The 26,991-nt window shown below is 47.1% G+C and overlaps 1 protein-coding gene across 6 annotated transcripts in view; it reads left to right on the top strand.

Moving 5' to 3' along the window:
• Positions 1–26,934, top strand: part of atxn7 (ataxin 7) — a 30,136-nt gene extending 3,202 nt beyond the window's left edge. The window contains exons 3-15 of one of the 6 annotated variants that reach the window (XM_076992208.1): positions 1,555–1,761; positions 1,929–1,997; positions 7,913–8,017; positions 17,952–18,156; positions 18,777–19,051; positions 19,152–19,234; positions 20,093–20,340; positions 20,460–20,652; positions 20,771–20,892; positions 21,223–21,616; positions 21,748–22,136; positions 22,641–22,810; positions 23,031–26,934. In XM_076992208.1, the coding sequence (XP_076848323.1) occupies positions 1,563–1,761; positions 1,929–1,997; positions 7,913–8,017; positions 17,952–18,156; positions 18,777–19,051; positions 19,152–19,234; positions 20,093–20,340; positions 20,460–20,652; positions 20,771–20,892; positions 21,223–21,616; positions 21,748–22,136; positions 22,641–22,810; positions 23,031–23,332 (2,754 nt within the window). In that variant the 5' untranslated portion in view covers positions 1,555–1,562 and the 3' untranslated portion in view covers positions 23,333–26,934. Of the gene's footprint in view, positions 1–1,554; positions 1,762–1,928; positions 1,998–7,912; positions 8,018–14,108; positions 14,518–14,624; positions 14,746–17,951; positions 18,157–18,776; positions 19,052–19,151; positions 19,235–20,092; positions 20,341–20,459; positions 20,653–20,770; positions 20,893–21,222; positions 22,137–22,640; positions 22,811–23,030 lie in introns of those variants that run through there. The other 5 variants (XM_076992217.1, XM_076992224.1, XM_076992267.1 and 2 more) reach the window with 5 other exon arrangements.
• Positions 26,935–26,991: the final 57 nt, after the last annotated feature.

Below are 26,991 nucleotides of genomic sequence, written 5' to 3' on the forward strand. Positions count from 1 at the left end.
CTGAAAAGAGAGTGTAGGTTGGCACATTTACCGGGGCTCCAGAAAGAGGTTCTCATTTTTGGAGTGTATGTGTTATGTAAATATGTCAAGCCTGTCATGCACTATGGGGTTACCGTACTGTTTCATTCACTTTTAATCTTTCTCAAGGATTACTTGGAACTCTGAGAAGTGCCATTCCTGCTAAAAGTTCATCTTTGTCCACAGTGTTGGTGGTGATCCTCTAAAGAAAATGGTGTGTAATTCTAGATCAGAATTTAACAATAATAATCCATGCAGAAGCCATAATTTAATATTAGAGTTCTTACAGTTTGGAGAAATATACCCCATTGTCCATAGGCAAAGTGAACAGCTGCTGAGTGAGTCAGAGAAGTTAAGTGCAAAATGGTAACTAGACTGCTGTTATCAACACTGCTAGTTTTTCTCAACTGGAACCAGTGCATGCACATAACTTCATAAAAGCTTGTTCACTCATCTGATAAAGGTATCATCAGGTTGCTCACACACCATAAGTGTGTGCTGGGTGAGCACCAAAAAAAAAAAGTTGAATGTATCCTGAATTTGGAGGGAAATGCAATTAAGGTTCAAGAAAATAACACCTTTTTCTAGAGCAGTTAGCATGTCCCTATGAGCTGAGTCATCACATTTCCTGGTGATTCCTCCCAGTGCTTCAGTACGGACACATGAACCGCTCGTGTGTTTTCAGCAGCTGTAGGCCTCAGTCTGCTGTTCTCACACTAGCACAGATCAAAAGACCCTGATCCACTTGTAAAGTACACATGCCAAATCATTTGGGCTACAGTAGTGATGAAGGTGAAGAAGTAGATTGCCATGGCTCTAAGGTGTTTGGGATCTTGTGTGCGTAGTCTTCATCAGTGTCATGGGCTGTGAGCCCAGCTTCACACTGGATATGCACACAGGTAATCAGGTGGGTTGGAGAACTGATCAGAAGTGCTTATACACTCCATGCTTTACTCCACTGAGCATACTCACTTCCTGATTATTAGCTAAAGCTCTGTAGTTTGCTGTTAAACATGCGGTATGCTGGATACAGTCATTAACAGGCTTTTATTACACGATGCACACAGGACTATTGCTCTGCCTCTTTACATATCTAACACACATTAAACATTTTGTTAATGACCTGTCTGCTCTGGAGAGCAGTTCTCCCAAGTAACTCGGCGTTAGTAAGCAAATAAATGAAACGTGAACACCGCTTTAACACGATGACAGCTCTACCCTATGGGTTCGCGTGTGTGCCCCATATTCTCGTCAATCGAGTGAAGTTTTTCATTCCTCCGTAACTTTTTTTTTTTTTTGCACCTCCTAAATCTGCGGCGGCCAGGCTGTACGACGCCGCGTTGTAGTGCGCACAACTCCGTACAAGAGCAAGCGAGTACAAACCCGAGGCGCCTCTAGTGCCCGCGCCACGCGCACGGAGAATAGGCGTAGGCGAACGCACGCGACTCCCCCGTCGAGGCTGTCCCTCGATGTGCGCGCGCGACGCGGCCGCGTTCTCCGCCGTCGACGCTCAACTGCTGTCTCGTTGCGCCGTAGCGGAAAGAATGTCGGAAAGGGCCGATGATGACGTCAGGGGGGAGCAGCGCAAGGCGGCCAGGCTGGTGAAGCAGCCGCTCCAGCGGGGAGAGGACTCCACAGCAATGGCGACGGTTGCGGAGCGCAGGTCCCTTCCTAGTCCCGAGGTAATACTGGGGCAGGCTTGGAGCAACTGGGTCGACGCTGTGAAACTCCACGGGAACGACGGTGAGTGGCCGGCGACGATCGTTTGAAATCGACAATAGTCGGGTTTTTAATGCGAGCTTTTCCTGATTGCGTGCAGTTTAGAAATAACGAGCGACACTGCTAGGTAGCAACAGCACGACCGAGCAAGTGTAACTATTTACCTGACGCGTTTGAAATCGCCCCTGTAGGTGCAGAATCGGAAGAAAGTTTCAAAGAGTGCGGGAAAAATCGAGAAGCCATGCGTCTGTGCAGAGACGGTGAGTAGTGAACCTCTCCCCGGGCAGCGGTGTGTTTGTTTAGGTGCTGTATTCACTTTACGCGCACCGGCTGAAATCCGGACGGACTAACCCAAGTGGATAAGACTTTCACACGGCTGCATCTGCCCCAGGGCCCATGTGCAGTTCAGGAGAACGGAGTGCCATTCACAGGCGGAGGTTTGACGTTTTCTACGTGGTAGTTATCAGCCTGCTGCCTGCTGTGTGACACATGAACATGTGTTGGTGTCTCTCTGACATACAGACAGCTGCACAGGGACAAAGTACTTCTTTCGAAAAAAAAAAGTTAGGTTCTCCTTTAACCCTCACGAGTCTTGTTTTTCTGTTTAATTTATGTGCCTGACGGAATGAAAAATGTGTATCATGCCACACAGATCACAGTGATTATGACAGTGATTGTGTCTAAAAAGGGCCACAAGTGTGTTTTTTTAGCTTTGCATTTCCTGCAGCTGTTATGAGATCGAAATAAATAAGTGGAAGCAAACATCAGAGAGGCTTTGCTCACCTGACTCATGGTTCCAAAAGTCTGGGCTGATGACACTTGTGCAAAACTTGACAAAATGTGGTTAGAAATACCTCAAGCCCACGGGCCAAATCGGTAAGATGATACACTTGGAAAATCGTTCTAACACCAGAGGCAGAAGTGAAACATGTTGTTTTTCTTTTATGATTTTTCTTTATTTTTTCTTAACCATACATGTTTGTGGCCTTATTCTGTAGTCACAGTAATTCTCTGTAATTAATATGCTCTTTTGAGATTAAGGAAAAAGCAATTCAGGTGTTGCAGACCAATATTAGTCTTAACCCTAGCGTAAACAAGATAGTAAATCACAGTTGACATATCAAGAGTGAAATTAACAGTGTTGCAAACTTATTGCATATTTGTTGCGTCTTTATGCAAACAACTAGTAAATGACCTCTGCTCTGTGACTAGGAAATCGGATCTGAGTGCAGCTTGTTGGAGCTAACTGATCAATCTTCCTTTCCTTTCTGCTGACCTCAGATCAGCGTGCCAGCAGTAATCCCTGCTGCGTATGGGGTAGTGGCACATGCAAGTCCTGACATTACCAGTCTGTCTCACTTGACCATCCTAATAACGGCTTATTAAACCAAATTAATGATGTTTGCACATTGCTGGTTTTGTCTGAAGCAGACATCAGGTGTCCGCTTTCGTGACCTTGTGCGAGACAGGAGGTGAACCCTACACTCATGTGAGTGTGTCCGAGGCTGGCTTGGGCTTTCTGGGTCACACGGTGCACTTTGGACTTGTGAGAATCCCTTATCTAAGCGCACACCACAGACGCACAGAGAAGCTAGTGTGTGTGCATGACAGACGTGTGTCTGGCCAGGGACACCAGATCAGTCTGAGAGGGCAGGACTTGTCCAGAGGGGCAGCTTCCCAGCCACCAGCTTAAGTTCATTCCAAACGGGACACGGGCGGCATTTGTGGTGGTATTGATCTGTGACGCGAATTTACTTATCTTGAGTGAAAACCACTGAGGTTTAGTCTTGCTGCGAATAAGGTTGCCAAACGTGTGTGTGTGTGTGTAGTGCACTGATCTGTATATGCCTTAATTGTGACGAGGGTGAAAGTTTTGATTCCCCTTAATTGTTAAGTGGGTGACAACGTTTTGCTTTCATGCGTTTGCCAGGAGTGTTTACATTTGAATGTTAGGATGGAGAACAGCCAACATGCCACACCCAGTGCCTCTATGAGCACGCTCTCTGATCAGTTGCCATTCTTACAGTCTGACATTTGATAGTTTGTTGTCAGTCAGAAACAACTGATGGATTCTGTCCTCTGTTGATAGACATTTTTGTCCTCTCTAAGGAAAGAAGAGAGAAGAGCTCTGGGTGTTCTTGTGGTTAGTGAGAGTTCTGGGTGTTCTTTGTCCTCATGGGCAGGACTCTGAGCAATTCGTCCTAACCATGTTAAGAGAAAACTCAGCTCAGCCCAAAACCCAGCTCAGCTAACAGCAACAACATGTTGAATACAGGACTACAGTAATATGGCCAAGTCTCCATCACTGTTAATATGTCTGAATCCAGTCTGGTGTCTAGCATTGATAGCTGAAGTGTGAACTCATTATTGCACTGTTAAATACTCATCAAGGGTAAATACACACATCTATGACTTATTCAGTGAAATGTTACAAGGCGTACCTTAATCTGCATGTGATCGTTGGCTCAAATAAGACAACATTGTGACAGTCTTTGTCCATTTTGTAAGAAACATTTAAGGATGAGACACACCCGATTGTGGAGTGGAGAGCCCAGCAGTCTGGCCTGTCCTTCCACTCTTTATTAATGGTCAGTCAGACCATTTATTAATGGTCAGAAAAGTCTTCCAAAATGATGCAGGTCAGACTGAGCAGTCATGTACTAATAGAACAGGGAGCAAAAAAAACTTTATTTTAGATAGGTGCGATATGTCTGTAATGAAGGAAGATGCAGTCTAAAAGTCACTTCTGTCAAAGTACTCATAGTTTTTGTGGGTTTTTTGTCTTAATAGGTACTTATGATGTGTTTCGGGGGAAGGGGGGTGTGCTGCCTGTTGTGGTCACCCTGTGTTTTTGTGTGCGTGGTGCTGAATACACAGCCAGAATAAGATGTTTCCATGACACGTGCCGTGGTCGTAATCCGCCTGTAGTTCTTAGTCAGGAAACCAGCGTGCTTGCATTTGTTGTTCTGGTCAGCCTGGCTGAGCCACAGAGGGGTCACTCATGATGCTGCTCTACCATGACTCGGTTTTAACACCCGTCTTGGAATGACCATTCCTCTGTATGCACATACAACTAGTCTGTGGACACACACACACACACAAAACTTTGCGCTTCTGTACAGTCATCGGTGGAACATGACTAAAGACTGGTGTGTGTAGAGAGGTGGAGACGCCCACACACAAACACACACTTGCCCACACACTCACAACTAGAGTGGTATATGCACAGGGGGTTCCACAGACGGACATGCCTAGACCATTCATCAGTGACGCAGAAGATGATGGTGAAATGATCAGCTCACAGCCTTCCTCTTTCCTTCTTTCTTGTACACTCTTCTTTTTTTCTCCTTTATCTACTCTCCCTCCCTCCCTACAATATCCTGCATGTTCTTTTCCCCCTCTCCTCTCTCCACCTTTCTCTCTGCCTCTCTCCTCCCTCTCCCCCTCACCTTGCTGCCTCTCTCTCTCTCTCTCTCTCTCTCTCTCTCTCTCTCTCTCTGTCTGTCTCTTTTGCGTACTGGCCTGTTCCACATTCCTAAGCTTCTGGCTCTGTGCCGTTGTGCCCAATATCCCGGGAATCACTAAATTTCCCTAAACACCCTTGATAATATTATTTTTTGTTTTGAGCCGCCTGGACCTCCTCAGGATGATAGCGTGCCTTTTTGGGAGGGATGTTGAGCCAGTGTCTTTCTTATGGGCTGCTTGGACTGAAATTGCCCAAGTACCCTTGATCTCTGAACGAGAAGCCATCTTCATCAGGCCTTCACATCTGCTGAGCTGCCCTGTTACTCATCCTCCTCAGAGGAGGACGCCGGAGGTGCAGCGTCATGACGCATGTTTTCACCCGGAGAGGTTCATCCAGCCCATTTAAGAGCTTCTCTCGTGATGCCTGCAGCATCAGTGGTACCCGTGGTCCTCCGCCGCCCCCCACAGACCCCCCACCTCCCCTCTGAAGCCTGATTAGTGCACAAGAGTCTTGCTAAGCCGCTTGATTTGCTACAAGTGCCACTCCAGAACATGTGAAGTGTGTTGAGTGTGAGCAGGGAGTTGAGTCGTGCACGTGTGCACGTCTGCCCAGCACCGGGGCCGTTTTCCCAGCCTCCTCTGCTGTTGGCGATGGGAGACGTCATGGTAACGCTCGTTAATGGTTGGGGTCCGCCTTCACGCCTGTGATCAAAACTCCACAGCAACAGCTGGTGTGTGGAGCAGCAAGGCTGTCCTAAACAAACAAACAAACAATACTGCCCACTTGACTGTGTTTACCTGCTACATCATGCTGAAGCTTACCGTCACGCCTGGTTGGCTGCCGGCGGGGCGAGGAGGGGCCTCATGACACCGTGTGTGTGTGTGTGTGTGTGCGCGTGTGTGTGTGCGCGTGTGTGTGTGCGCGTGTGTGTGTGTGTGTGTGTGTGTGTGCGCGTGTGTGTGTGTGTGTGTGTGTGTGTGTGTGTGTGTGTGTGTGTGTGTGTGCGCGTGTGTGTGTCATGGGCCTTGGCCTCCACTGTGCCTTTGCCTCTCTGTCTCCATTAGCGGGGCTAATTAACCCCCCCGTGCCCCTAAGCACACGACATCATCGGAGTCTGCTCTGGGCTTGTTCTTGGTAGATAGATAAGGTCATTGCCAGTGCTCCCTTCCGAACGCTTAGAGATACATTCTAATTTACTTCCAAAGCAATGTTCCAAAATTAATAGAACATAATATAAAATTACCAAGGTGCAATATGTTTTCATATCGGCTTGCATTGGACTGAATTTTTAAAGTACGTTTTAAAAGCGTTGTATTTGTAGACTGATATCTGCGCTGTCAGGGCCGTGATGGACGCTGTCATGGAGCTCTGGGGAAGGTGTAGCATCACTCTCCGTGTCCCCATCATGCTGTGAAACCCCAAGCTCATCTATGGCCTCGTAACCTGGCAACTCCTCTTCCAGGCTCAGTGTCACTGCCCGACCGATTTGAATATTTCCCTCCTGTTCGCATGTCCTGCCGTGTTCAGGGTTTGGTGGTAAATGCTTCTTTGTGTGAACCGGGCAAGGCGAAGGTCACAGAGCTCTGGCCATGTTGTTCTATTAATGAAATGTTTAAAATGGATAAAGTGTGTGCGGGCAGGGAGGGCCACACGCTGCCTAGGCCGGCACTTCTGGAGCAGTGCATGCTGGGAACAATTGCCTTTTTATCTACTCCTTTCTTTTTCTTTTTTTATGTCTTTCATCTATTTTTGGCTTGGTTATTTGAGCGGTGTTGTCAGACCTTTTTCTCTTTTTAACAGAGCATAAGCTCTGTTGTCACATTTGGGGCAGATGCTGAAGTGTGTGATGAGTGTGTGAGGAGTGTCGTCTGGCCTGTGTGTGTGTGTATGAATGCTGAGCACAGCTAGATTCAGGTTGGAGCCTACAGATGTCTCACACCTTACAACACTTACTGATTCGCTCCCCCCCCCTCTCCTCTCTCTCTCTCTCTCTCTTTGTGGTGTGGTGTTGGACAGTGCACTGTTGAGGTCTTTCCAGTGCCAGGCTTAAAGTCTGGCAGAATTTTTACTAAAGTGTATTTCTGGTTCTTGAGTTTGCGTGCATGTTGACATTTTGAGATTAGTCACAACCTTTTAAAAATAACTATGATTTATTTGATGGCTTGTTTGCATATTGTTGCCTTTTGCAACATTGGTTTTGGAAAAACTCAAATCGCAATAACCAGTGAAACAAAAGCTGCCCTGGAAGTGTGTGTGTGTGTGTGTGTGTGTGTGTGTGTGTGTGTGTGTGTGTGAGAGAGAGAGAACCAGGCCTACTCCTGCTCATGATTTGTGGTTTCCTCCATCCATCGTTTTGTTGAAGTCAGCACAATTGGTTTTCTGGACTGGCATAGTACTTCTAGTACTTAGAAGTTGCCAGATCTTCACTAACTCTGGAGAATGTGCTTGTCTGTGAATAGAGATATAGGGATGACGTAAACACTCCTGACCCCCCCATGATGGAGTCTGTCCCAGCAGCCTTGAAACCGCTGCCTCACACTCATCTGTCTGCATCTCGGAAGGTTCCGGAAAGCCATGTGGTGGAAATGTTATCTAACAGCTTGAACATGTAAAGCCAAAGAGATTGAACCATGACCTGCTAACTGTGTGTGTGCGCGTGTGTGTGTGCGCGTGTGTGTGTGCGCGTGTGTGCGTGTGTTTTCCCCACAGATATGCCCATTTTTGGCCAATGTCCTGCTCAGGATGACTTTTACCTGGTAATGTGCAGTCACTGCAGTCAGGTAATCAAACCCCAGGCCTTCCAAGCACACTATGGTAAGCCTCCCTCACCACCTACACCCCTATACACTCCTCACCACCTACACCCCTATACACTCCTCACCACCTACACCCCTATACACTCCTCACCACCTACACTCCCATACACTCCTCACCACCTACACCCCTATACACTCCTCACCATCTACACTCCCATACACCCCACATCACCACTGACTACAGTACTGAGAGTGATCCAGATGGGATAGAGAGAGAATGAGAGAATATGAACTTGTCTTTCATTTCCACTTTGTGTTTACAATACTTCAGTATTGTAATATTTGATGTGTTTACTTTGCTTCTGTGGGTCTTTGCCTCTCTGTCTAATCCAGCTCAGTTTAACACAATCATCTGCAAAAAACCTGTTCAGACATAACAAAAAACAAAGTGCGTCACACGGAGTGTGTGTGTTGTGTCTGAGCCCGCGTCCACACAGCTGCCACACATCCTCTGACCAGCAGCGCCATGCTAGCAATGCTGGTGTCCGGCAACACCAGAAGACCTGCGTGACTCAGCAACACGCCTCCTCCATCCCTGCTGGTGCTGTTGGTGTTTATACGTAGTGAAACGTTCCTGCTGTTCCGGCCGTCTGATTGGGCTTGTCGCTCCGTCCGAGTGTCCAAACACCTCCGTGTCCCTCCCTGGTGCTGTCCTGGTGGCCAAACACCTCTGTGTTCGGCTTGCCGGCCCACGGTTACTCCCCCCTGACCAGGGCCTGCTGAGAAAGGTGGCTTAGGAAATGGGTGGGGTGGCCATGGCGACATCAGTCCCTCCTAAGCTCTTGGGTGTGGTTGTCGGCCTCTTCAGTTACACGTTTCAGCCGCCAGTTCTGTGGGCTTGCCATTGTGCGGTGAACTTTGGCGAGGCGGTGAAGGGCGTTTTAAAGCCGGGCAGCAGGTGTGGGTCACTCCAGTCTGAGAGGCTTAGCATCGTGCCTCACTGGAGTCTGACACACCTGCTTCAGCCCATCAGCCCATCAAGCCGAGTCGGAGAAAACGCTGTAGCGTACCATCTCCATCACACACCCGCAGGCCTGTCCTTCTCCACCCAAAATTGGCCACAAGGGGGCGGCACTGTGTCACACATGTCGCGTGGCTGCATCCCTTTGGTGCTTTGTAGTCAAGGTCGAAAAAGTAAATAACTGACTGATATGGCAGTTTGTGGAAAGGCGGAAGGCGTCCCCGGACGGAGTTCCTTGTCCAAACCTCCGTAGCTGCTCTCTTTCTGTCTGAGCCTGCCGGTATGGTATGAGTCATGAGCTGAACATGGTTCTTAGATCTTCCCTATTGTGCTTGACTTTAACTTTAAGGGGGAAAATGGTTTCAAAGCGTGTGGGCAGATCACTGCACTGACTTTGTGTCTGTGTGAGTATCAGGAGCGCTGCTGTGTCTGAGTCACAGCTGCAGTACAAACACAGCCCATTTGTGTTTGGCTGTGCCTAAAGACGGCTTGTTAGGATCTGCTTGCAGACGTCTGGACGATCAGTTCTGGGGATGCGGTTAGAGCCGTCTCATCTTTGCTTCATGTTACATCTGTGAGCTTGAGGAAGCTTTTGTGTCTTAAGCACTGTTGTCCTCCAGTGAGATACGGCCTTGTGCGTAAAGGCCCAGCTGCTATTGCCTTAGTACTCAGCATTAATAACCAATTAACCAGCTAGCCAACCGGCAAACAAATTACTTAATTGAATGAACTTGCTTTACGTGGAATCTGTTAATGTTGTTAATTAGCTTGCGGTCTCATCCGTTTGTCAGGTGTCTAGCTGGAGTCTGGCTGGGGGTGTCGAGGGCTCGTACAGTGGGTGGGGTCGCAAGGTCGTGTGCGTGTGGTGTCCTTTCGCTGGCCCAGATTGCACGGCAGCAGGGAAGCAGCTGGCTACGTCTGCTCTGATCCTGTGACCTCATTGGGTCTTTGTTGATCAGGCATATGAATGTACTCTTTTTTTTTAAGAGATATATTTTGGAACTGTGAGAAAAGTGAGCCTAAGGATTTATGTTTGACTTGCGTTTGTGTGTGTGTGCATGCACGCATGTGCCTGTGTGGACTGGACGAGATCCGCTTCTGAGACCGTCGGTGCGCATCAGTCCAGGCTCTTCTCTTCCTGATGTCTTGTTTGGAGTTTTCTTACCTCAGTTTTTCTCTCCTTCAGTGGAGACCTAGAAGACTCGTCACCTTGTCTTAGTGCAGAGTGTGTTCAGCCTGAGCAAGTAATATTGGGCGGAAGCAGCAAGGCGTGATGTGTGTGTGTGTGTGTGTGTGTGTGTGTGTGTGTGTGTGTCTGTTTGTCTGTCTGTCTGTGCACACACCGCTGACGGCTGAGCTGAGAGAGGCCAGAGCTTGTGTGTGTGTGTGGGAGAGTGTGTGTTAGCACACTAGTTTACCCCTGCAGTCAGGAGTGTTTGGCAGACAGCCCAGACCTGCTGGAGGTTGCGGAGTGTTGGAGCGGAGGTGGATATTAACACCACACGCCACCCAGAATGCCCTGCTGAACAGCTGCTGGTGCTGGGGCCGCTGACGGAACCTGCTTCTCTTTGTTTACTTTAAGACCTAGTTTTGTTTCCTCATTAAGCTTCATCATGGATTGAATCAGAATACTCTTTAGTCTAGACTGTGCTTTCTCTGAGGACCACTCGGTCTTACTGCGGGTGTGAAATGCTCCGCGCGGTTACAGTTAAGCAGTCACCTGTTTTGACCTGTGAAGTACAGAGAATGTACAGTCCTCTCTCTACACTGTTTAACCCACTTTGTGAAATTCATAGAATTCTGTGGGGTTTTTTTCTGCTGTGAGACAAATTGCTTTACATGTTCCCTGCCACTGCAAACAAAAACCATAAGCACTCGACACTCTGACGTGTGTGTGTGCGTGTGTGTGCGCACACATGTTTATTTTCAGTGTCTTAATGTGCTTCAGTTCACTTCCCAAGTCCTTTTAGCTTTTCAGTCATGGGGGCAGTCATGGCCTGGCGGTTAGGGAACTGGTCTTGTGACCGGAGGGTCGTGGGTTCGATTCCCAGACAGGCCATGACTGAGGTGCCCTTGAGCAAGGCACCTAACCCCAACTGCTCTCCGGGCGCCGGGCTAGGGCTGCCCACCGCTCTGGGCACGTGTGATCCACAGCCCCCTAGTGATCAATAGTGTGTGTGTTTTCTGACTGCACAGATGGGTTAAAAGCGGAGGACAAATTTCGATTGGGGTGTAAAAATCACAATTGACAAAATATGGCACATTTCATTTTTCATTTTCACTTCATTGGTGCCTGGACTTAAGGTCAATGCCACCTTCGTAGGTTTTGTGCCCTTTGCCTCCATCTTGATTCTCAACATTAGTCCCTGTTCTCCCACTGACTTTCTACAGCTTACCTACATTAGTGCCTGATTAATACCGGTCAGTACGTGCTGTATAAGAAAACATAATGTGATACTCTTTTGAACTTAAAAAAACAATACATCCTTTGGACAGCAGGGGGGGTCAATAACGAATTTGGCATCGTTTGCTGTTGTGTTCAAGCCGTAGAACAGGGATGGGCAACTTCCATGATAGAGGGCCAAAAATTTTTCAGCACTATTATTGGAGGGCCACATGACCACGCACTTCAAATAATTGGATATGAAAGATACTACAAATTATTCTCAATAAGAACACATTTTAAATGAATTCAGATCTGTTTATTGCACCAACATGCATCTATTTTCTGCATATAAATGCATTAACATGTCCTTAATAAGCAACAAAGACAAAACATTTGCTTAATAAAAAAGTGCAAAAAGGAATTTGAACTCCTTCATATCAAAGAACTGTAAAGCCTGGTTTATACTTTCGCAAGTGACCGTAGTGCGTGACTCCGCCCACCTCGCGCGACCCTGTGCGATCGGTGGAAGCGTTTATACTTTCCGCGTGCAGAGTTCTCCGAAACGATATGTGGTAGTATAAAGAAACACCCCTCAAAAACAGGGCAAGGAACATTTACCTGACAAACTTTAATGTTGCTTTGTGTTTCAGGTTTGAAAATGCTGGAATTTAGGCTAAAGTACTTGAAAATGCTTGAAATTGTAACTACTTCGTTTCTTGTAATTCCAGGGCGAAACATGAGAGAACCTGAAAAAGTTAAGATTGGATGTTTTGAAAATAAACCACCATTAAATAATGTGATTAAAAGCGAATTATTATTGGCCCATCCCTGCCGTAGAACAACCATGTGACACTTGCTGGAGGTGAACCTGCCTACTGCTACTGTCTCATCAGAATAAAAAGGCTTGTTAATGCACAAGCGATATTTGACTGGTAGTAATATGTATTGTATTTGAAACTCATTTACATGTAGCAGTAGCTTCCTTGCTAGCTTCCACACTGTTAGCTCTATGTACTGTTATTTATGCAGATGCTAGTTTTAGTGCTAGCTTTACATATATTTGTAAAACTTGACATTCTCATTAAGTTCTATATATGATATATAAGTTCTAATGTAAGTTCTAATATGATATGGTATTTGACAGAAATTCCAAAATTCATCTTGCATCTCAGCAGCTTATTATATATATAATATTAGGGTGGGCATAGATTTTTTTTAAATCTAGATTCATCTCACTGAAATCTTGAAATTAATCTAGATTCATCTATATTAAAATGGCTCATATGCGTGCTACCCAAGTAATGACTAAAAGTCAGTTTTTGAGATAGGGTTTCTTAATACAGAGGGTGCATTAGACCAGGGGCTCATCTCCTGTTTCCAAAATGCATCAATGACTGCTTGAGAAAGCTGTTCTACTTTGATACTTGAAGAAAAGAAACATGCTCAATAAAATGTAGGCTACTCGTGTTCAACGGTTTATTCAGTTAAACATGAAAATAGTACTGTATGCCTACAAACTTTAAGAGGGCATATTCAGTCAAACATGAATTTGTAAGCCTACATACTGTATATTAAAAGGGGTTGATAACATGTTTATTCAGCTAAACATGAGATTTGAAATGTAAGCCAACATTTCGTACAAGGGTTCGATAACCTGTTTTCGGTGGCAGCGACTCTTCTCCTGGGCTACATCAGTGCTTGACCCAGCGTCAGCAGCATTAGCAAACGGGTGCTTTGCATTTAAATGGTACTTCAGACTGGTAGAACCTCCTACAATAAACTAATTACTCTTTGCATAAGGTGCAAACAACTTTAGTTTTGTCAATGTCTCCATTAGGAAGCTTCTTAAAAATGAATTTTCCATGAAGCAAACCTGGCAGCTTCGTGGCTGCATCCATGTAAGCACACGTGCGATTTGTTGTGGTAATTCACAGGTTTGAAAACTGTGCAATTTGGTTAGGAATACACCTGAGCTAAACTATCAAGGTGAAAGTCATCATAGTTTGCTTATCTATTTTGACCCAGTTCCCAAGCCAACTTTAAAAATAGATTAATGGCGATAATTTTTCTATCGCCCGATAAGATTATATATATATGTGTGTGTGTGTATGTATATGTATGTGTATGTATCTGCCCGGAGACCAAGGCTCAAGTAAACTATATCACAGAGACAAAATGTTGAGGGAAAAACGGCCACCTGAGGAAACGTTATTAGGAAAAAAAGCACGGGGAGATGGTGGCAATCCAGGACGACAAACATTTGTCAAGACACTCCAGCCATAGGCAGGTGATCCAAGAGCTCCAAACTTTGACAGAACAGTCGTGGAAATAACAGCTCAGCTTGTTGGTAAAAACTGGAAGAGGGTGCATGTGGTGTTGAATGTGAAAGATGTTTGATGCTCATCAGGAGAGTGTATTGAGATGAGGTTCATCACTACATTGGAGGATCTTTTTCTCGGAGAAGGAGGTGCTGCCATTTTTAGACTGTGGCTCCAGTATGTTAAAGGAAACGGGTCTGGTTCCCGTGGCAGATGTGAGCCGCTGTGCATATCTTCTGTGAGCTGGCAGTTCACAAGGGAGTTCAACTACAGAGGATCAGCTGGCTAAACTCAAACATCTGTGTTTGAACCCCACAGGAATTGCCCCACAATGCCGTTCAGAGTTTGGCTCACCTAGAATGCTTTGCTCAGGCAGCCGTAAGCTGGAGTTCCATCTTGTGGTTGAAGCATAAGGTAGGACAGGGGAGAACTCTCACAGCACATGTAGGAGATTATGGACATTATACCTGCGCACCCTCTGCTGAGACATCATTTCAGATGTAGCTGATACACTGAGCCTGTTCAGGGAGGTCAGTCAAAGTTGATTTTATTTATATAGTGCTTTGTACAAGATATGTTGTCACAAAGCATATTTTCAAATGTGTGAGTCCAGATCCCTAATGAGCGAGCCAGGGGCGACAGTGACAAGGAAAAACTCCCTAGACGGGGCTTAGGAGGACCAAGACTCAAAAGGGAACCAATCCTCCATTGGGCAGCTCAGCTTGTAGCAGTCCATTTTATAGTTCTTTTTCTAGTCCAAGCAGTCCCTCCAGTGTGGATGTTGGTCAGGGACGGCATTGGCATGTCTGCTGGCAGGATCGGCGTGTCCACAGGCAAGCTATGACATTTTATAGGTGCTTTATGGAATTGTCTTTGTACGAACATGTAACAAAATGCTGGTTAAATATGTACACATTGAATTAATCATCCATACATCCAGCAGCCTTATCTATAGGAGCATAACTAAAGGGATGGGCCTGGAGGTGACCACAGCCATGAGGGATCTCTGAGCCACTGCTTTCCACCCAAATCATCACAAACTAGAGGGCTTGATTAAATAGGTGAGTCTTAAGACTAGATTTAAAGATTGGAACCATTTTTGAATCACTGATTGGAGCTTGAAGGAGAAGAATGCAATGAGCTCACCCAGATATTGTGGAACAAGACCATTTAGCACTTTTTAGGTCAACAAACAAATATTACAGTCAATTTATTTAACCGGGATCCAGTGCAATTCCAAGAGAGTAGGGCTAATGGGATTGAATGTTCAGCCTGAAAATGTTCCACAGTGATTGAGAAGGAGGGGGCTGTCATTTACATTTACGGCATTTAGTAGACGCTCTTATCCAGAGCGACTTACAAAGTGCTTTGCTTCTGATCACAGAATACATCCTAGGTAATAGTACGGATAGGCCAGAATTCAAGACACCATTGAGTCAGACTACTACTACACTACAGGAGTCCTGTCCTTGAAGCCATCTTGATCCTGGAGATAAAGACTGAAGGACAAATTTGGAGAGCACCAAAGACTGGCTGGACCAGGAAGCACTGACCATCACACCATCTGAGAGACCTCCACAGGCAGAAGAGAAACTGAGGACCAGACGTGTTTTGGGCATTCTGGACATCCTCAGTAGCCCCGGGGGCGGACACACCTGAGGGAATTACCGAAGAGCTTCACTGCTGTGGTCTTCAGCTGGACACATGCTGTGCACGACTGGTTTGGTAGTGACTGAAATACAGGATCAGGTTGAATTTTGGCCATTTGATGTGATTTGATTTGGCCATTTTCAGACATTTCATGTGCAGCGTGACTTCCCATGGGAACAGCAGTTGAGTGATTTGATATACAGACAGATTTCTAAAGTTTGAGACGTTGGTCTCATGCTGATTTATTAGTCAAGTGTGTGATTTGGTCCCGCTGTAACAAACTGATATTGGAATATTAATCTGTGATTCTTTCATTTTAGCCACCTCACATAAAACCTGCCTGTGTAATACAATACAGAGTCGAAAAGGATTTCATGACATGGCACAAGTCAGCAAAGATGTGCGCTTTCTTACTCATGTACAGTGTACTACACTTTACTCTCAGGGGAGCCTACAGGTACGAAAGGTCTTCACACCGTGTTTCAGGATTTAAGAGTATTGGCCAGACATGACCCCAACATGCGTAATCCGTATTGGTCCGGCTTTAAAGAGATTGAACAGGCAGGAAAACACCAGCGTTTGGAGTGGTGGCCGCTGAACCGGGTCCAGTTCACACACCTGTCAGCCCCGGCTGTGTTGGGGCTGTCAGCATGATCTGTTCCCTGGGAGTGCGTTATTAACACTGCTGGGAACATTTATGGTGGCACAAGGAGCTCTTTCACTGGGCAAACTGCAGGGACACTGTGCTTCTTACATTACCGTTTTAACCAGAGGTGTCAATTCCAGGTTCAGAAAGTAAAAGTCCTCACCAGGATTTTGCTCAAGCTTGCTAGATTTTCTAATTAGTGCAATCCAGGTAAATTAGTGGAATCAACACAATCCAGGAAGCCTGAGCAAAATCCTGGTGAGGACTTTTACTTTCTGAACCTGGAATTGACACCTCTGGTTTTAACCACGTTTAGGTTGGTACTATTACATTTACATTTAGGGCATTTAGCAGATGCTTTTATCCAGTGTAACTTACAAAGTGCGCACTAGTGATCACTAGGAGGCTGTACCCTAGTCCAGTGCCAGGGGATCAGTTGGGGTTAAGTGTCTTACTCAAGGGCACTTCAGTCATGGCCTAGGCCCTAGGGCCTGGGAATCGAACCCACAACCCTCCAGTCACAAGATCAGTTCCCCAACCACCACTCAGCCAAGAACTTTATGACGACAGTTAATCCTCTCAAAGCATTTCATATTCATACTACACTAGGATAAACTATCACAGACTTTCCATTTTTGCAGACTTGCATTCTCTTCCTGAGCGGTGTGTCAAGGCTTTTATACATGGTGTGCAGGAGCACACTAAGAGGTGGTGCCACCTAGTGGTTTACTATTGCATGTGCAGGATATATGTTTACCTATAAAATTAAGGGGCTTACAGTGGCATTATTGTGTTGGCTTAATATTTACTCTGTATTTATTAATGCTCAAAGGAATTGGTTAAAATACCTACAGTGCTACTGTAATTATTTAAGTTAATAACTTTGAAGTGTGTTCGCTTCAAGAAGTGTTGGGAGTGTTGATAATTGTTGCTAGTATCTACACTGATGATAGATGGATCTGTAGTCCGAGTGCACAAAACCATATTGGGAATATCTCTGTTTACGTGGAAGTGAGAACCGTACCTCTCCTGCATAGCCAAGCGTAACAATTACATCAACGACTCGCTCGAGCTCCTGCTGCATCATGAGACTGACCTGAGACTGCTGTCCGCAGACTGACCTGAGACTGCTGTCCGCAGACTGACCTGAGACTGCTGTCCACAGAGAGATGCAGTGGGGAAGTAACATTGCAAAATATAGATTTTTATAATCGGTAACATAAATTTATCATCACACCATCGAGTGCAGATTTGAGAATATGTCTAATATAATATAAATATAATAAAAATAAGTAATATAAAATATAAGTGCAAAATTATGGCAAATGTAATTGTTTTATTTATTTCATTTGTAAATAATGTAAATGTAAATGTGCCATATTTTGTCAATTGTGATTTTTCACCATTTTAGGGCTTGAATTGTGGTACAAATGGAGTGCCTTATTGTCTGGAGCAGCCCCTGTACCCGAGTGAGGGGCATAGTGTTTAGTGTTTGGTGCTCGTCATGCACATGTACAGAGATTTTAAATGAGGAAGTTGTGCATCCATAATGATCCATTAACTTTGACTAGAGGATCCTGCCACATTCATGTAAATTCCTGTATCGAACTGATGTAGAGTGTTAAAACACGTTCTGTACCTCAGCTGTAGAAATAACGCAGGATCAGTTGGAACTGGATGTGTTTGTTTTTCCCCATGAAGTGGAGAATAATGTGAGATATAATGTTTCTGCTTTAAAGTCAAACTAAGGTCAGATCATGGGTTTTTGTTTTGTTTAGTTTTGTTGATTAAGGTGTCTTCATGCTGCATTAAATATTTTAAAAAGCATTTTCACCTAAACAAACAAAACAGCTGAAGTGCCTAGTCACACATACTGAGGGGTGATGTTTTTATTTTTTAGTGTTTGAGGTCTAAAGTATATCTGCTTCCTGGTGATTTGAAAGGTGTAACTGCATGTCACGCTTCTTCCAGAGAGAAGACATGGCTCCGTCAGCAAGCTCTCGTCCTCCGCCGCCTATTCCCTCCCTGGCTTCTCCTCCCGGGGGCGGAGTGGAGGTGGGGCTGCAGCCGGGCCCCTGGGGGCCTCTTCCGGCGGGAGCAACAGTGCCCCCTCAGCCAAAGAGAAGCTGCCTCACCGGAAGTCCCACTTCCCCTTGAAGATGCTTCACAATGACATGTGAGTACTGTGGGCTTGTGAGGAGCTGTGGGGGTGTGAGGAGCTGTGTCAGGAACAGGGACGGCGAGACTCCCCAGAGTGCAGAAGTGCTCTCTGCGGGGGTGTCCGCTGGCTTTGCCCACCTCCGCACTGCCAGGCAGGTCGTCTGCCTTGGATGAAAATGGATCGTATCTGCTATTAGGAAGAAGTTACTTACTAGCTCACATGTCCTGTTAAGCTGAATCACTTGAAGCATTTTGCTTTAAGGATTCCATTAAGATCCCTGAGGGATTGCTTGAGTGGTTCATTCAGCCGTTTTGTGTAAGCTTCTCCCAAGTGGCGCTGGTGGGACCTTCACCCTGCCAACTTTTGCCCACACCCGATTCAAACCTTCAGCCAATTACCGAGTGTGGCGGAGGCAGGGCAGTGCAGACTGGGCCCTCTGGTTCTGAGCAGCTCACAGCAGGATTGTGGCTGTAGCAGAACTGGGTCAGTCCAGCTTGAGTTGTACAGACGGACCCTGACGTTGGACACGACATCCTTTCTCTCAACGTTCTGCTTTGTTTAGTCTCACAGAGCCGTATGTACATGCACACACGCCTAAGCATGACCAATTGTCTCCGTCATTTCTTCCAACCCAGCTTGACCCCAGCCATCAAAGTGGAGAAGATCCATCTGAAGATGGACTACCCGTCCTCCAAACCTGCCCACGTACCTGCCTCGCCCGCATCGGCGTCCTCCATTACTGTGAGCTCCTCCCCCACAAAGCCAGGCCTTAACACCCCCTCAGTACCAAAGGCTCAGCTGCTGACGCTGGCTCACCTGCCCAACGGAAAGGGCCACCCGGCCTCCCTCGACAAGAAGCAGGACGGGGGCTCCAGCCTGAGCAGCAAGCGACTGTACAGGAGACCGCTGGGTGAGACCTGGGGCAGGAACCGGCCTTTTGTTTGGGGGGGGGGGGGGGGGGGGGGGTTCTTGTCTGACTGAGTGCCATGTTCTGGTTTCTTTCCTGTTAGAACGCGAGTTTAATCCTGATGTCCATTGTGGAGTTTTGGATATGGGAGCCCGTAAGCCATGCACAAGATCCTTAACATGCAAGGTGATACAACCAGCACACACACACACACACGCACACACACACACACGTCACATGCAAACAATTTACAAATCATTCTCATGGATCGTCTGTTGCTTTCATGTTAAATGCTCAGAACTGCAGTACATGTTGGCTTCGTATTACTTTTATACCTCTACCACCGTCACAAACTGAACTCACCAGTTACGAGTAGCTCTTTAAAATCTTTGTTTCTGAAGTGTGCAGTGAGTAGCACAGTTGTAAAGTCTCTGTTGTGGACTGTGATTGAGGCAGACACGAGGCGCCAGTCTGTGGGGCCCATAGGTGCAGGGGTGTTGTGTACATGGCCGTGGGGGTTTTTCACTACATGGCCGTGAGGGGGAAATACTGATTGACTTGTCAGTTGCGTCTTCAACGCTTAGCTGGTACTGATCAGGGGCTACTGTATGATTTGAAGAGCTCCTCCACAGAGAGCTCCACCTCAGCAGAACCTGGCCTGATGCATACTGCGTTTGAAATGTGTCCTGCGGTGAATAAAACCCACACTGGTTGACCCCTGATGTACTGCGGTCATGCACTGCACTACGTCACTGTGATCACAGTGATCTGCATTGAATCAAGTGAACTGCAATGAATCGAGTTGTAAGAGCCTGTTTACCAGTCAGAGGTCAGACCTGCAGACACACCCAGAGCGTTCTGTGCATTCCTAGCAGCATGTTGGAAAGATGTGCTTTGACGTTCTTGACATTCACTACTCATTGGCACATTATTACATTTGCACATTCTGTGTTATGCTTGTGCAGCGTTGTGTTGTGATTCATTTGATGGTTTGTGAAATATAACAACATCCTGCAGAAGCTCACTGGCTCTCTGCCTCCACAGACACATTCCTTAAGTCAGAGGAGGGCGGTGCCTGGGCGGAGCTTCGACGCCCTGCTGGCGGAGCACAGGGGTCGCACGCGCGATAGGGAGCTGCAGCACAGGGCTGAGCCCTCCCTGCAGGCCCCGCCTCTCAGGGACTTGCCGCCGCCCTCTTCCCGCCTCCTGCCCCATGGCAACAGCGTTGCCGCAGACTCCCCCAAGCCTTCCGCTCTCAGCAAACCCAAACCTCACAATCACAGTCTTCCACGGTGAGTTGCCCCGCCCTCGCCGTCCCGATCAAAAGCCGCAGGTAATTTGAAGCTATACGTTTGTAATGTCTCCTGAGATGCGGTAGACTGATGGCTGGACCGCCCTGTTTCTGCCCCAGGGTGAACAGTAGCAGCTACGGTGGGCTGGGTGACCCGGCTGTGGCACACGAGCTGAGCCAGCACCCTCACACCGCCCCCACGCCTGACGGGGTGGGCCACCCGTCCAGCGATGAGGGCGAGCCCGAGGACAGAGAGGACCCTGTGGAGAAACTGGACTGCCACTACTCAGGCCATCACCCGCGACCCACTGCAGTAAGGAAAATGGAAATCCCCAGTCTGGCTCCCAGCATGCAGTGGTAGTTTGTGATTGGCTATGCTGATTGCCTTGCGTGTCGATGATGATGAGGATGAACGCTTTTCCTTCCACCAGTACTGCACTTTCGGGAGCCTGCAGCTCAGCAGGAGCTGGTTCGCGTTTGACCGCCGCTGGAATCGTGTACGCTGCGCGCTGGCGGCCATGATGGACAAACACGTCAACTCGCTGATGTGGAAGTGAGTCTTCATCATCCTCCTCATCCTCTTTCTGCACACTAAGGTCCTCGGGAGTCATCCATCATGGGCCAAAACTGAGCAGGGCAGCGTCTGAGTGTCTGTCCTGCCGTCAGCTCGTCCACGTTTAGATTTTTTAAAGATTATTGTGCATAATTATCAGATAATATCTAGTACATTTGATTTGAAGTAATATCGATGAATGAATACTATTTTTGAAAATAATAAAGAATAAATAAAATATGAGTGATGAATGAATAAATCACTGTACTTTAACTTTATCCACAAAAGCATGCAGTCTTTCTCATCCTGCGTGTGATTTTAATCCTGTAGGAAAATCCCTCTGGTACAGGAAAATTCGTCCTCGTCAGCGGTCCCATTATCTCAACGGTCAAGCGCAAACTCGCTCTCTTCTTCCTTCTCTTCTGGCTTCCTTAGCCCCTCCCCTCCACTGCCCTATGGCCAATCGTACGAGAGCAAGCCTGTGCTGTCATACGGGACCACACTGAACGCCCGGGCAACGCCCCAGAGGGCGGGAGAGCAGCCGGCCTACGGCGGCAGCAGCAACTCATCCAGACAAGTGTCCTCATCATCACCCCAGATGCCTTCGGCCCACTCCTCCTCACTGCCCTCCGCACAGGGCTCCAGCAAGCCCAACAAGTCCCGCTCTGGAACCAAGTCCTTCCGGGTCAGAGAACCCTCGCCGGCGAGCTCAAACAGCGGCGCGGTGAGCGTGAGCGGCAGCGCGGGGGCCACCGCGCTCGGCTCAGGAAAGAAACGCAAGAACAGCTCTCAGCTGATGCCACACGGCACCTACAACACTGAGCCTTCCTCCTCCTCCTCCTCTTCCTCCTTCAGGAAGAACTGCGCAGTGAACTCGGGCACCTCAGGGAGCAGTGGCGGCTTCCACTCCTCGCTCTCCTCCGCCACTCCCTCACCGGCTCCGCCCACCTCTGCCTTTTCCACCTCCTCCTCGCCCCACGCCGCCAGCCTCCCCCTGGGCCGCCCCGGCTCTCTGAGCCTCCGGCAGGACGTGTCGTCCCGCGCGCTGGCCCCGTCCGGCCCTGCCGAGCCCATCAAGCGCATGAGCGTGGTGATGAACAGCAGCGACTCCACGCTGTCGCTCGGCCCGTTCGTGCACCAGGGCAGCGAGCACCACGGCCGCGCCGACGGCCCCCGCCTGGACAGCAAGAGGAGGAGGAGCTCGCCCGCCACCAGCAGCTCAGCCGGGGCAGGCACCTGCACAGGTAGCGCCACACACGTCACACAGGACTTCACCAGGGCTCAAAGCACACGGACACTCACTGCAGGAAGATGGGGTACCTGTTAGCATGAATTTGGTGTAAGGTTTGCACCAGCCGACTGGCTCATGCTAGCACTCCCCATTATTAGCTTCATCAACATGACTATAATCTTTTCAGCAAACATTTCTGTTTTTTTTGTTTTGTTTTTTTTTTAAGGGTGAATGAACACACAGCACAAAGCTCTCTCGAGAGTAGTTTTCTTAAAGCTGAAGTGGTTGCCCTGATTAGAGCTGTTATGGTATATTTAACAAACTCCGTCGATTTGTTTGGGAGCAGAGTCTGAATTTGGTTTTACGGCACGTTGTGACTGCTCACAAAAAACATTGTCACTCCCCGGTTATAAATGACACACACTTCAGCCTCTTCTGGTTGGATTGGCTTTGCTCTGTGGCGCCTGTGTCTGGACTCCTTTGATTGGTTGCTGGCCTGTGTTGTGTGTGAGCCCAGTGATGAGGTCATCTCTGGCTTTGACAGCATCGACGGTAGGCGGGGGAGGGGTGCTGCCCCCAGGCAGACCCAAAATGGCCAAGTCTCCAGCCATCAACAACATCCATGGCAGACACACGCGACCGATGCCAGGACCACCGGGCCTTCCCAACAGTTCGCTAATACATCAGGTGCGTCTCTGATTGCTGATCTGTCTGTACACATCACTTTTGTGTCTCTGCTAAGGTGCCTATACCCTGCAGCCCAACAATATCCAGGCCATAGTAGTTCTGTGGTCAGACACTAGCAAGAGAGAAAAGGCCATTAGATTGCAAACACCCTACATGTTGATGTGTGATTCAGCAATAATGCAGGATTTGAACCACCGATCTGTTTTGCTCCCTGTTGCAGCCGAAGGCACGCCCCTGACACAGGTGGGCCGGCTCTGGGGGTGTGGAGCGGCGTCCCGGAGGTCCGCGGGCCCTCTCAGCACCCGCCACGCCGCACAGCACCAGGCCGCCATCTCCTTCTCCTCTGACTCTCATCTTCCCACAATCCTCAGGGCGGAGAGTGCACTGGGAGACTCGGTGACGGCTGGCTGCTCCACCCACAGGGGTGCAGAGGGCCGGTGGATGCATGCAGCACTCCTAGTGGTAGGCCCCACTCCACAAGGTGGAGGTGTTGGATGGAGCTGCTGGAGGGGGATTATGTAGAGGTACTTATAAGGGCTGGTATGGGCAGCCCACAGAAATAATACATTGAGGCATTGGAGGAACTTAATGGGTGATGTAAGCAAACAGAATTTCTGCTGATTTCTTCCGCATGTGTGGGGTGTGTGCGCACGTGAACGTGCGTTTCAGTTTGCGTGTGTGTGCGTGCGTGTGTGTGTGTGTGTGTGTGTGTGTGTGTGTGTGTGTGTGTGTGTGTGTATGTATGTATGTATGTATGTATGTATGGGTCTGGTTGGGTGATATTCGAATACTGGAAATGGAATTCTATGCCACCTGAACTCCTACGTGCTTGTAGAGGGGGGAAAATGACCAGGAGTGTGTGTAAAAACACACCATGTCTAGCTGTACATGTTTTAATTATTTATTTCCTAATGGGTGGAATTAAAACACAATCCAGAGAGACTGAGGAACTGCTCAGTAGAATAACCTAAATCCCACATATAATGGAGTATGGAAGTCTTAATGATTCTTAAGAAAACATTTTTTTTTTATGCAGATCAAGTAGCAGATCTCTGGAGCATAGAGAACATCTCCGCAGTTGTGCTTCTACCAGCAAAATTGTAGTGGTTTAGCCCCAACTCAAGTCATTTCTCCTGGACTGTGGAACGCTGCTGTGCTGGCCACCCATTCACCCTCACCCTAACCTTCACCCTCACCCTAACCTTCTCCCTCTCCCTAACCTTCACCCTCACCCTAACCTTCTCCCTCGCCCTAACCTTCTCCCTCACTCCTTCACCCTCACCCTAACCTTCACCCTCACCCTAACCTTCTCCCTCACTCCTTCACCCTCACTCCTTCACCCTCACCCTAACCTTCACCCTCACCCTAACCTTCACCCTCGCCCTAACCTTCACCCTCGCCCTAACCTTCACCCTCGCCCTAACCTTCACCCTCGCCCTAACCTTCACCCTCGCCCTAACCTTCTCCCTCGCCCTAACCTTCTCCCTCACTCCTTCGCCCTAACCATAACACTTCACCCTCTCCCTAACCTTCACCCTCTCCCTAACCTTCACCCTCTCCCTAACCTTCACCCTCTCCCTAACCTTCACCCTCTCCCTAACCTTCACCCTCTCCCTAACCTTCACCCTCGCCCTAACCTTCACCCTCGCCCTAACCTTTTCCCTCGCCCTAACCTTTTCCCTCGCCCTAACCTTCACCCTCTCCCTCACTCCTTCGCCCTCACCCTAACCTTCATCCTCACCCGTTCACCCTAACTATAACCCTTGCCAATTCTAGGCCATACTTAATTTCTTTCAAGCAAACTTCGTTATCTTCCTGATGACTTTTCACACTTTTTAAATCAGTCTTGATAAAACAGTTTTGCTCCGATGGTAATGTTTGCCTTGGAAAAGACCATTGTTAGTCTTACAACATTCAGCAGCTTTGAATGTCAGTCTTTGCTGATAGCCTGTGTCAAGCATCCTATCAATTTCTATAAATACTTTAGAAAATAATTATGGAGGTTAGGGGAAAGTGTCAGATCCCCAGCTGCAGGAGTTGCAGCATTTGCGACAAAGCAACACCAGACGCTCGGGTCAGACCCACACTAACGTGGGGATCTATAGACCTGCATATGCCACACCTTTGTTTAGTAATGCGAAGTTCCTTCCTACAGGAGTTGAGCTGCTGATTCAGTAGTTATTGATGGAGGCTTCAAAGACCTGGGCATGTCTGCGAATGCGCGCGTTCAAACACACACACAAGCATCTCATGTAAATTGAGCAGATTGCACCCTGCTTGCGTTCATTGACTGTTAAGATCACTATTAGTAGTGTCTTTACAGTGGGTCACAGTGCATATTGTCGGTGACAACAGAGAACTGCACAACACGAGACACAGTACTGTGAGAAATGCCACAAACTCATAGCTAGCTCATTGATTTTAGCCAAACATGTCATGCGCTGATTAAGGTATTCAGAAGCAATCTCTGCTGTCTTGTATTGAATAACCACTATTCTTTCTATGGCCACTCATAATGGCTGATCCTGTCGGCGGCATGTGCTTTAACTCAGCTGATAGTTTTAACGGGATTTTACCCCCACACCCCCCTGCACTTACTCACCATGACCTGGCAATAGAGCCTCTGGCATTTGGGGGGGAGAGGACAGGGCAGCTTTGGGAGGGGGGGTGTTTTAACCAGTGCAGTTGCCGAGGAGATGTGAGCTTCAGTTCACCTTTCCAACTCCAGTAACGTCCAAACTCCACAGATGTCAGACAGCGATTGTTGCTGAGAGGCGAGAACATTTTTTTCTATCTTTGGCTTTTTTCTATCAAAGAATCTTGGTCAACCCTATTTCAGAGTACATATTTTGTTAAAAGAATTGTACATATTAAGATGTATTTTTGCACAGGCGTTTTCTTACACATGATTTTTGGTACAATTGAGATTCTTGTTATTTATTTAGTGAATGGATCAACTTTTAAGATTATTTGAAGTGGTTCACTGCCAAGCCCATAATGCAATACACCTCTTCCTAGCAAAATGGAGCTTTTATTTAATCCATACGAAGGAATGTGGCCACCATAGTGAAGAGTTGTATGAGATGCAGATGTAATTATTAATGATCATTTTTAAATATGTTGCCCCACCCCCCAATCAATTATGATCAGAAAGTATGCTCAAGATGTCATGTGACACGAGATTTAGTCTGTTTTGCATATTTCAGTGAAGCAAAAATATTATTTACATATGCCTGTAAGGTAGCCCAGTTGCCTATAAGGTAGCCCAGTTGCCTGTAAGGTAGCCCAGTCACGTAGAGACCCAGGGAGATGGAGTTGAGAACTTCATAACAGAAGACGTGGGAGCTGAATACAGACCTTCCTTGCACCTTCGTTGCCAAACACATAGAAGTGCTGCTTTGTAGTTGTGGATTATTTTGCAGCGTTGTGAATAATGACATGAGGAAGAAGTGCCTGCATCAGCCTGTCTGAACGCTCAGCCTGTCTGTTCAGTAGACGTCTGGTTTCATGTTACTTGAATAGGTTTATACCTGGTTTTAGAGGCTTGCTTTTTAAACTTGCCTACAAGTCCAACAGGAGGCGCTCTTCCTGCTCACCTTCTGCAGACACCTGCTTCATGACGAAGACAGAAGACTGACAGCTCGTTGTGACAGCTGCTGTGCGAAAAGCATGTCAGTTTTATTTTTATTTTGAAAATGTAATTTCAAATTTGAAAGATTTTTAATGAACATTGGGTCCCTGTAAATGCAATCTTTTAAATCCAAATTAATGTTCTGTTTACCTTTACAAAACTCTGACTCCAGTTTTCTTATGAGAACTTTGAATATGTTTAAAAGAAGCACAGATTTGGAATGTGAATCTTAAGAACAGCTTTGGTTTCAGTTTTGTTCGAAAAGCATCTACATGAAACATAGCAAATGATGTACAAGTGTGTATATTTGAGTTTTTATCTACATAATCAGAACCTTTTCAGCTGGTTTTTTGTGTGTTGGCTGCTATGTAATTCATGAACAAACATAGTAGGTTAGATTTACCTAATATTTAAAGAAAAGATTGTATAGTCTATTTGTTTTGTAACAGGTTTTCTGTAAATAAAAGTAATTTATACAGTTATTTATAAAAAAAAGAAGCACCCGGTTCTCGTCCTTATTTTGACATGCTTCTTGAACAAATTAACACAA

This window comes from Brachyhypopomus gauderio, chromosome 1 (assembly GCF_052324685.1).
Source record: "Brachyhypopomus gauderio isolate BG-103 chromosome 1, BGAUD_0.2, whole genome shotgun sequence".
NCBI lineage: Eukaryota > Metazoa > Chordata > Actinopteri > Gymnotiformes > Hypopomidae > Brachyhypopomus > Brachyhypopomus gauderio.